General features: G+C 54.3%; 1 protein-coding gene across 5 annotated transcripts in view; it reads right to left on the bottom strand.

Moving 5' to 3' along the window:
• Nucleotides 1-427: 427 nt before the first annotated feature.
• CHAF1A (chromatin assembly factor 1 subunit A) overlaps nt 428-11,079 on the bottom strand; it is a 36,618-nt gene continuing 25,966 nt past the window's right edge. For 2 of the 5 annotated variants that reach the window (XM_512286.7, XM_009434403.4), the window contains 7 exons: nt 10,499-10,667; nt 10,317-10,397; nt 9,463-9,555; nt 7,899-8,154; nt 6,633-7,102; nt 1,484-1,580; nt 428-900 (listed from right to left, as the gene is read on the bottom strand). In XM_512286.7, the coding sequence (XP_512286.3) occupies nt 800-900; nt 1,484-1,580; nt 6,633-7,102; nt 7,899-8,154; nt 9,463-9,555; nt 10,317-10,397; nt 10,499-10,667 (1,267 nt within the window). In that variant the 3' untranslated portion in view covers nt 428-799. Of the gene's footprint in view, nt 901-1,483; nt 1,581-3,806; nt 3,908-6,632; nt 7,103-7,898; nt 8,155-9,462; nt 9,556-10,316; nt 10,398-10,498; nt 10,668-11,079 lie in introns of all 5 variants that reach the window. The other 3 variants (XM_063801021.1, XR_010153668.1, XM_009434402.3) reach the window with 3 other exon arrangements.

Here is an 11,079-nt window from a genome sequence, read left to right as displayed (position 1 = left end):
CCTCGGCCAGTGTGGATAAAGCCCACTCAACCTGGGGCGGGGAGGAGGTCACCTTCTAGCTCCAGCACTCGCAAAAGATGCACCTGACCTAGGGGTGGGCTCCCACAAAGCCTCAGACTCGAAGCCAAACTCGGCTCCCAGCAGCTCCGGGTTCAGGAAGGTGACCCTAGCAGGTCTCCGGGAACACCCTCTCCTAACCCCCCAACCCAGGGCAGGAGGGATCGCTGGACAGAAGCACGTGCGGAAAAACCCGCACCTTGACCCAGGTCAGCCTGGTATGAAGATGACTTAGTGACAAACAGATGGGACGGTGCTGTTGCAGGGCACAAGGCTGGCCCCAGACACCAAGCACCACATGGGGCCGGGCCATGGGCAAGGCGCACTCTAAGAGAAACACAATGTTTTCAGAAAAGACAGACAGAGCAGCTCAGGGCTAGAGAATAAGTTTATACACTGCCTCATTAGGTCCAGGGGCCCGCGCACGTGGCCAGGTGGGTGGTCCTGACGCTTCAATTCATTTACAAGTATTGGATTCCACGCCTGCTCCTGTGCCCGCAGGCTTCCCCAATAGGCCAGCAATCTCAATAATGCTTTATTAAAGGGCAGATTCATATGTGGCTCTTGGGGGAATTTTTACAAATATCAAAGGAACTAATCCAGCATCCTATATAGAACTCTGCACACCTTGGGGAGGTCCGTGAAGCAGGACAAAGTGCTCTTTACACAGGAATTGAGTCGGTTCAAGTATCTGCTCTGTGGGGAGGACACCCTAAGCGTTCTACATACGTCACCCCTGCTCTCAGGATGCGCCCAGTGGGCTCGCGGTCAGGGTGGCCTTGCCGGTGTCCACCCCCACACCACCCCCAGCTCCGGAAGCGGCTCCACACGGGGCTTGGACCTCTGCAGGGCAAGAGAGGGAGGGTCTTGAGCTGGCTGGGCCCTCTGGGCTCCCTGGGGGAAGACCCCATCCTGCTGCCTCATGCGGCCTGCAACAACCCCAAGGCGGGACCCTCCACCTGAGAGTGGGGACAGGCAGAGGCTGGGGCGTTGTGCCTCTTCTAGAGGTGACCTGCTCACCTGCTCTCAGGTTGACCCTGCCTGCCCCCCACCACCCGGGCACACTCCTCCCACGCAGCCTGCTGCAGGGCCTCTGCACTTCCTCTTTGGCGAGTGCTCCAGAAATCCACCTGGCCCTCCCTTGCTGCCTCAGTGCAGCCTTCCCTGACCCCCATCTAACGTCACAACCACCTGAGACTCCCAGCATAGGCCCTTGTGGCTCTGCGGCCAGAACAGTGCCTGGCATGGTCAGCACCCATGTCCCAGCCCGCCCGAGGATGTGGCAGGGCAGGAGCCACTTCCAGCTGCAAGCCCTCCTGGCTGCTCACAGTGGAACTAGTCTTAGGCAGCCCCATCCCTTCTCTGTTGAGGTTTACCTCCAGCGCCCACCGCACCAGTGCGTTCTGCTATCTACAGCCCTTCTCACCCGCAGCATCCGGGACATCCACGATCATACAGTCGCCCTCCTCCTCTTCCTCCTCCTCCGTGTCTGCCTGGAAGCCGTCCATGTCCTCGGCACCAATCTGGACAGACAGGGTACACAGCCATCAGCACTGCAGGCAGCAGCCACCCTGGTGCCAGTGTGGTAGCGGGGGGAACTCTACAGGTGTGACACCTTCCTCCCACCCCCAACACGGAAGGAAACCAACATCCAGAACCCAATTTGGTAACAAACTGTCCAAATGTGAGAGGTTTATTCAAGAGGCCACAACCAGAGAACCCTGGGAGTTCCCTCAAATGAACTGGATTCAGATGTCCAAAAACAGCCATCATTGCCAACTGCAGAATAATTTCCAGTCAGTGACAGGCCGCATACCTGATAGTGGCCCCATCAGATTACAACTGTATTTATTTATTTTTATTTTTTTTTGAGACGGAGTCTCGCTGTTGCCCAGGCTGGAGTGCAGTGGCGCGATCTCGACTCACTGCAAGCTCCGCCTCCCGGATTCACGCCATTCTCCTGCCTCAGCCTCCTGAGTAGCTGGGACTACAGGCGCCTGACACCACGCCCAGTTTGTATTTTTAGTAGAGACGGGGTTTCATCGTGTTAGCCAGGATGGTCTCGATCTCCTGACCTCGTGATCTGCCCGCCTCAGCCTCCCAAAGTGCTGGGATTACAGGTGTGAGCCACCATGCCTGGCCTTTATTTTTTATTTTTGAGACGGGAGTTTCACTCTGTCACCGAGGCTGGAGTGCAGTGGCACAATCTCAGCTCACTGCAACCTCCCCCTCCCGGGTTCAAGCGATTCTCGTTCTTCAGCCTCCTGAGTAGCTGGGATTACAGGTGTATGCCATCACGCTCAGCTAATTTTTGTATTTTTAGTAGAGACGGGGTTTCACCATGTTGGTCAAGCTGGTCTCAAACTCCTGACCTTATGATCTACCCACCTCAGCCTCCCAAAGTCCTGGGATTACAGACAACTGTATTTTTATTTAATATATATAAATTTTGAGACAGAGTCTTGCCGTATGTCCAGGCTGGAGTGCAGTGGTGCGATCTTGGCTCACTGCAACCTCTGACTCCCAGGTTGAAGCGATTCTCCTGCCTCAGCCTCCTGAGTAGCTGGGATTACAGCCACCTGCCACCACACCCGGCTAATTTTTGTATTTTTAGTAGAGATGGGGTTTCACCATGTTGCCAGGCTGGTCTCGAACTCTTGACCTGAAGTGATCCGCCCAGCCTCCACCTCCCAAAGTGCTGGGATTACAGGCACGAGCTATCGCCCCAGCCACAACTGTATTTTTGCTGTGCCTTTTTTTTTTTTTTTTAACAGGTGCCCACCACTACGCCCAGCTAATCTTTTGTATTTTTAGTACAGACAGGGGTTTCACCATGTTGGCCAGGCTGGTCTCGAACTCCTGACCTCAGGATTCGCCCACATCAGCCTCCCAAAGTGCTGGGATTACAGGCATGAGCCACTGCACCTGGCCTTTGCTGTGCCTTTTCTATGTTAAAGACACAAATACCACTGGGTTACAAGTGCCTGCAGGATGGAGCAGTCAGTCACCTGCTGCACAGGTCCACAGCTCAGGAGCCCTGGGCTATCTACCACATGGCCCAGGCGTGTGGCAGGCTGTCCATCTAGGATGTGTAAGAGCAACCTAGCCCCACCCAACCATGAAATTGCCTGAGGACACCTCTCAGAACATGTCCCTGACGTGAAGTGATGACTGTGACTTGTGAATTATTATTATTATTATTTTTTTAGACCTCGACTCACTGCAAATTCCACCTCCTGGGTTCACACCATTCTCCTGCCTCAGCCTCCTGAGAAGATGGGACTACAGGCACCCGCCATCACGCCCAACTAATTTTTTTTTTTTAAGTAGAGACAAGGGGGTGTCACTATGTTGCCCAGGCTGGTCTCAACCTGGACTCAAGCCATCCTTCCACCTCGGCCTCCTAAAGTGCTGGGATGACAAGGTGTGAGCCACCGCACCTGGCCCTAGTAAGATTCCTGAGCTGTTTCCATTTGCTTTCACCAAAGGAGAAAGACAGGATGCGTAGAGGCCACCATGAGCCTCCACGTCAGTGCTTACCCTCTCTGTGCATGAACACAAGCCCATCCCAGGACAGGCAGCCACACTTATTTCAGTAGGGAGGATAGTCCTCAAAAAATTCCAGGAATTCTTCCTCTACAAAAACCTAGAAAAGTGACCGCACAGCAACACAACGGTCAGGCCATAGACTGGTTTTCTAGGCTGTCATGTAAGAGCACAGCGCCTGGCCAGGCAGACTGGGTTCCTACCGTAGCCTCATCAATTCCTGGGTAGGGGCTCCCCTCCTGGATCCTCTCTTCAGTGGCTGGGAGCCCAGGCTGTCCCTCTCCCCAGGCAGCATGGGTTGACCCTGTGAGGACACAGGAGAAACATCTTGCTCTGTCACCCAGGCTGGGGTGCAGTGGTGCAATCACAGGTAACTGCACCCTTCAACTCCTGGTCTCAAGTGATCCTCCTGCCTCAGCCTCCCAAAGTGCTGGGATTACAGGCATGAGCCACTGAGCCTGGCCTACAGCCATTTTCAACTACCTTTTTGAAAGAATAGTTAAGCAAAGAAGAGTCTAAGAGTCCCCTGTAGACGCTGCTGAGGAGGGACATTCTGATCTGGAGGTGCCTGGGGACGTTAAACAAAAGAACATGCCAATTTCTTCAGAGCCACCTCAAGTCACTGGGCCCTCCCTCCACACAGGAGACGTGTTGACACATTAGGCTTTTCTTGGATCCAAAATTTTTCAGAGCAATCACCACTCTTCACCCTCTAGGCTGAAGACAGGATTTAACACATAACACCGAGTCCCACTGTACTGATAGCTGCCGGCAGCTTGCTTCACGGGGACAGCTGTCATCTCGCCAGCAGCACTGCAAGTGCTAAACACAGACACGGAGGAGCGCAGACTACGGAAAACAGGAGTCAGGAAAACGTTTAACGACTACATGGGATGAAGATGGTGTCACTAACATCTGTGCCTTTTTGTCTTTTTTTTTTTCTTTCTGAGACGCAGACTTGCTCTGTTGCCCAGGCTGGAGTGCAGTGGCACAATCTCGGCTCAACTGCAACCTCCACCTCCTGAGTTCAAGTGATTCTCCTGCCTCGGCTTCCTGAGTAGCTGGGATTACAGGCATGCACCACCATGCTCAGCTAATTTTTGTATTTTTAGAGACGGGGTTTCACCATGTCGGCCAGGCTGGTCTCGAACTCCTGACCTCAGGTGATCCACCTGCCTCGGCTTCCCAAAGTGCTAGATGGCTCACGCCTGTAATCATAGCACTTTGGAAGGCTAAGGCGGGCGGATCACGAGGTCAGGAGATTGAGACCACGGTAAAACCCCGTCTCTACTAAAAATACAAAAAATTAGCCGGGCGTGGTGGCGGGCACCTGTAGTCCCAGCTACTTGGGAGGCTGAGCCAGGAGAATGGCGTGAACCCGGGAGGCGGAGCTTGCAGTGAGCCCAGATCACTCACACCACTGCACTCCAGCCCGGGCAACAGCGCGAGACTCTCAAAAAAAAAAAAAAAAAAAAAAAAAAAAGAAAAAGAAAAAAGAGAAACTCACTTCCGAACACCGTGTGGTAAGGACAAAAAGTATGCAATGAACGTTAATAAAGCCGATCTATGGCCAGGGGTGGGTGCCAGGGGCCACTGGCTCTCTGGGCATGAGAGTTTCTTAAGACCAGGCAGTGCCCCCATCACACACCCCACGGCTCCATGCGCTTGTGCCTCCGAGGCACCCATAAGGCTGGAATCACACAGCCATTCATTCCCCTTACAGGCTCCTGTCTGTGCCTTACACCGGGCAGTGTTCTGCATATACCTGTGTCTGAGAGACCGATCAGAGTGCCTGGAGCACAGTAAGTGCTTAATAACTGTGCTTGAATGCACAATTCAAGAACCGTTAAACAAAAATAAAAATGCTACCACATGGAATATTATTCAGTGTGAAAAAAAAAAGAGCTATCAAGCCATGAACAGACATGGAGGAACTGTCAATGCATACTGCCAAGTCAAAGGAGACACACACAATGCGATTCCAGCTACAGGGCAATCTGGAAAAGGCCGATCCACAGAGATAGAGAGGTTGGTGATTTCCAAGGGATTGGACGGGCAGAGCACAGGGGCCTTTCAGTGGGGAGAAGCCTCTGTTTAGAACAATAAAGGTAGACGCACAGCATCCAACATTCATTCAAATCACAGAACCCTCAACACCAGCAACAAACTCTAGTGGTGATGATAAATCAACGAAGGTGCGTTTTATGTATTTATTTTTAGAGACAGGGTCTTGCTCTGTCGCCCAGGTTGCAGTGCAGTGGCATGATCATAGCTCACTGCAGCCTCAATCTCCTAGGCTCCAGCAATCCTCCCGCCTTAGCCTCCTGAGTAGCTGAGACTACAGGTGCACGCCACCACTTGGCTAATTTAAAAATTTTTTCTTATAGAGATGGGGTTTTGCCACGTTGCCCGGGCTGGTCTCCAACTCCCGGGCTCAAGTGATCCTCCCGCCTCGGCCTCCCAAAGTGCTGGGACTACAGGCGTGAGCCACAGTGCCTGGCCTGAGGTGCACTGATTGTAACCAATGCACCATTCTGGAAGGTGATGTTGGGTGGCTTGGCTTGGCTTTGGGGAAGGAGGTGTATGGGAACTTTCTGTACCTTCCAATCGATTTTGCTGTGACCCTAAAACTGCTCTAAGAGTAAAGTTATTTAAAAAACACAAAAACACCAGGCGAGGTGGCTCACGCCTGTAATCCCAGCACTTTGGGAGGACAAGGCAGACGGATCATGAGGTCAGGAGTTCGACACCAGCCTGACCAACATGGTGAAACCCCGTCTCTACTAAAAATACAAAAATTAGCCAGGCGTGGTGGTGTACACCTGTAATCCCAGCTACTCAGGAGGCTAAGGCAGGAGAATCACTTGAACCCAGGAGGGAGGAGGTTGCAGTGAGCTGAGATTGCGCCACTGCACTCCAGCCTGGGTGACAGAGCAGGACTCCGCCTCAAAAAAAAAGAACAAAACAACAAAAAACAAACAAAAAAAGAAAAGCCCCGCAGAGGCCCCCACCTGCCCACCCCGCCTCACCTGGCCGTCGTGCCTGCGCTTCTTCATGAATTGGGTGATGCACATGCTGCCCGCTGACTTCCTCTTCAGCGAGACGGGAGTGCCCTGGCTGGGCCCCGTGGAGGGGACGCTGCCACTGTCCTCTTTGGGGGCCGAGGGCACCGAGGTCACATAGCTCCACTGGCACGGCACGGGCAGATGCTCCTGCTGGAAGCTCTGCAGCACCTGCGGGTGCACGTACCAGCACATCCTGAAGTCGGGCCGCTTCTCGTACACTGAGTTCTCGGAAATGAGCCGCTTGAGCCGGGACTTGGAGGGGATGGTGGCATCCTCGCTGGGGGTGGGGGTGTGCAGGTAGGTGGTGGAGGGGCTCCGCGGGCTGCCGGTGTGGTTGCTGAGCAGTCCCCGGCGGCAGTGCTCCTGGAACTCCCGGATGATGACCTTGCTCCCGTTCACGTTGCCGTGCAGGAGCGGCAGCAGCTGGGCCAGGACTGGCAGGAGGGAACATGGGTGGGCATGAGGCTTGGGGCATGGCCAGCTTCGGGGATAGGTGGCCTCATGAGGGCGGTTGTAAGACAGGGCAGCACCTACGCGTCTGCCCAGAAGTGAGCCTTGGCCGGGCACGTGTGTTGCCAGGGCTGACTTCAAATGCCTGCTGTTCCTACCCAAATGACTGCCCTGCTCTCCTTGTGTGCCATGGTCCCTCCCCAGTTTTTTGAGTTTTTTTTTTTTTTTTAGACAGGGTCTTGCTCTGTCACCCAGGCTGGAGTGCAGTGGCAGGATCATGGCTCACTGTAGTGTGAAACTCCTAGGCTCAAGCAATCCTCCCACCTCAGCCTCTTGAGTAGCTGGGATCACAGGTGCATGATATCACACCCAGGTAATTTTGCATTTTCTGCAGAGATGGGGTTTTGCCATGTTGCCCAGGCTGGTGTCGAAGCACTAGGCTCAAGCGATCCTCCCACCTTGGCCTCCCAAAGTGCTGGCATCACAGGCATGAGCCACTGTGCCTGGCCCCTCCCTGGCTTTTGAGAAAGCACAGCCCCCACTCCAGCACTCTCTGTGCCTGTGTCCTGGTTGATAAAACAAGCCAATTAAGGGACCTGCCTCGTCCTGCTGCTAGGGACGTCATTGAACGTACGGACGTGTACAGGAAAAGGGCTGGCCTCTGTTATTTGTGGAAAGAACATTTGCATCACGGACCCACTAGCCTGTGACTCTTGCCCTCAGCCCTGGAATTAGCTGGGCCCAGGAACAGGTGGGTGGCCTGGCCCCACCCACACTCACTCTGCTCGTCTCTCCTCTCCCGCTTGGAGGCCTTAGGCGTCTGCTCCTCCTGGGCGGGCAGGGTCTCCAGGAAGCAGGCTGCGAACTGCTGCAGTACCTTCAGGTCATCGCCTGCGCAGTCTCTGTCAGCCGCCCACACGCAGCCGATCTTCACAGGTTGCAGGACGCGAAAGCGCTTCCCCTTAGCCAGGAACTCATCCCACTCCTTGGCCTTCAGTTTCTGGCGGACCTTATGGTTCTCAGGGTCGGCACACTCCTTGTGGTTTAGAAAGCAGAAGTTTATTTGGGGTTCTTGCTCCCCTATGCCCGGGCACTCTTTTGAGGAACCAGTCCCCAGCTGGCTGGGGAGCAAGAGGAAAGGACAGGGGCGCAAAACTTCCCACAGTGTCAGGGCCAGGGCAGAGCACACCATGCGCTGGCTGCCCCTCTTCCAGATGGAATAATTCACACCTGGTCTCCTTTGGGAGCGTCACAGATATTTCTGAACTCACTCATGAGGCCTCTTTTAACACCCCTCTGAATTTTCTGGTGAATGTGTGATCGTGGAGCCCTTTAACAGGGTTGGGTGTCTACCCACATGGCCCAGGCATCTGGCAGACACATGCAGGGCCTGAGACCACTCTCTGACTGACAGTTCAGGCCTCGGTGGTCAGATATGCACAAGGAATGCCTAGGCCTCCAGTCCAACCACGAGACAGTCCCACCAAATCCCCACTTCCCAAACGACAGGCCTTCAAAACAAAACAGGACCAAAAACAACTTGCTTGAAAGAAAGTTCCTGCCGGGCTCGGTGGCTCATGCCTGTAATCCCAGCACTTTGGGAGGCCGAGGCGGGTGGATCACTGGAGGTCAGGAGTTCAAGACCAGCCTGGCCAACATAATGAACTCCCGTCTCTACTAAAAATACAAAAATTAGCCAGGTGTGGTGACACACGCCTGTGGTCCCAGCTACTTGGGAGGCCGAGGCAGGAGAATTGCTTGAACCCGGGAGGCAGAGGTTGCAGTGAGCCAACACCGGGCCATTGCACTCCAGCCTGGGTAACAGAATGAGAATCCGTCTCAAGAAAAAAAAAAAAAGAAAGTTCCACAACCTTACGGAATCTGGAAAGGGGTGGCAGGCAGGTTCGCCTGCAGAGACGTGGGCAATCTTCTGGAGAGATAGGGAAGTTCTGTTTTATTTCGGGCGGTGGTTGCCCACATTCACTTGATTGTTACGTCATCAAACTCAGCACTTACAATGCACACGTCTTGCTGCATGCTGACTGTATGTCAGCTCGGGTGGTTTCCAGCCTTCTAACCCACAGACCATGGCCACGCTCCCTCATGAGGGTGTCTGCTCCTATGGCTCCCCTCACTTGCAAGCTCCTCCTCCGTCTGCCACCCTCCCAGGTAATACCAAGTTCAGGCCCAGCTGTTCCCACGAGTGAGCTTGCATGCTTGGAATGCAGTCCAAATCTCATATGGCTGGGCTGGGACCCCCGTCACCCGCCCAGGTCAGGCCACTGAGCACCAGTCCAGAAATGAACTTTTGCTGAGCCGTTGACCTCCCCCTTCACTCCCTCACCTCTGTCACACCTTCGTCCTCAGACAGGTACCCATGGGGCACAAAGAAACCATCATCCTCATCTTCATCCTCTCCCATGTCGTCATCATCATCCTCAAAAGGAGAAAAAAAAAAAGAGTTCATCAGATAGAAAAGCAGAGTGTGTGCCTTATTAAAAACAAAGTAGGCCAGGCGCAGAGGCTCACACCTCTAATCCCAGCACTTTGGGAGGCTGAGGTGGGCAGATCATCTGAAGTCAGGAGTTTGAGACCAGCCTGGCCAACATGGTAAAACTCTGTCTCTACTAAAAATACAAATCTTGGCTGGGCATGGTGGCACGCACCTATAATCCCAGCTACTAGGGAGGCTGGGGCAGGACTATCACTTGAGCCTGGGAGGCACAGGTTGCAGTGAGCTGAAATCGCGCCACTGCACTCCAGCCTGAGTGACAGAGTGAGACTCCATCTTAAAGAAACAAAAAAATGTAAAGCTGTGAACATCTGCTTTGCATGGCCTCCCGACAGACACGGTGAGCATCGGCAGAAAGCCCACTAGGTCACAGCAGCTGGGCAGTCAGGAGGAAATGGTGTGCAGCAGGCCGGCAGGAGGCAAGAGGGGGCTGTGGGGCCACGGTGCAGATGTGGACGGGCTCCCATCCCCAGCAGCCACGTGGGCGAGTGTCACCAGATGAGATTTTTCGAGAGAAGCTGGAAGTCTGGATGTTGAGGTGCATTCAGGTTTCAGACCACACAGCAGGTCAAACACCAGCTGTCAGTGAGTGAACACAGCTGGGCTGCATCCTTAGCCCCTCACTGAGGGACAGGGACTCAAACACAAGCAGTCTGTGAGTGAAGACAGCTGGGGCACATCCTTACCCCCTCACTGTGGGACAGGGACTCCCCAGGCTCCTCTTCTTCCCACTCCTCATCACTGTCCACCTCATAGTCCAGGAGCTTCTGAGAAAAGAAACACATGGGACTCACAACTGCCTTTGGGGCTGGAGGAAAGGGGCACAGTGAGGGGGTACGGGGACGGAGGCACTCTGGGGTTAGCTCACCGTGTCCTGGGCCCAGGGGTCTCGCGCGCGGATGAGTGCCGTCTTCTTATTCCAGGTACCCCAGTAGGCAGGCCGGTGGTTCTCACAGAACTGCAGGAGCTTCATCCTGCCAAACTTCCTCCTCTCGGGAACACCGTCGCCCTTCCCACGCTCCACGATGACGACATCACTGAGAAGGAAAACCCCAGGCTCAGGATCATGCTGCCTTACAGACCTGCTCACAAACCTCCCGGGAACCTCCCTGTGAAGCTGGCCTAACAATTCTAGAAAGATGGGCATTTGTTAAAAAGCAGCACTGCCTGTCCCCAAAGAAAGGTCAGGAACATGGACTGAAGGGACAGATGGAGGAGGGTGCAGCCTGCAGGGCGAGAGGGAGGACGGCTGCCCAGGTGCAGCCCCAGAGCATTTTTAGCAAGGGAGGTTCTGTGGAATGAGGAGATTTGCAAGAGCGGGGTGTTGGGGGGTATCCTTCACTGGAGACCAGCAGGGAAATAAGATTCCTCCACAAGGAGCTGGGAAGACAGGGAGAGGAAGAGTTCAGGAGCTTACAGGAAGGCCAGGTGGAGAGAGGCCTGAGCCAG

This window comes from Pan troglodytes, chromosome 20, assembly GCF_028858775.2.
Source record: "Pan troglodytes isolate AG18354 chromosome 20, NHGRI_mPanTro3-v2.0_pri, whole genome shotgun sequence".
NCBI lineage: Eukaryota > Metazoa > Chordata > Mammalia > Primates > Hominidae > Pan > Pan troglodytes.
Note: the sequence above shows the minus strand (reverse complement) of the source record. Positions and strands in the feature narration are given on the sequence as shown.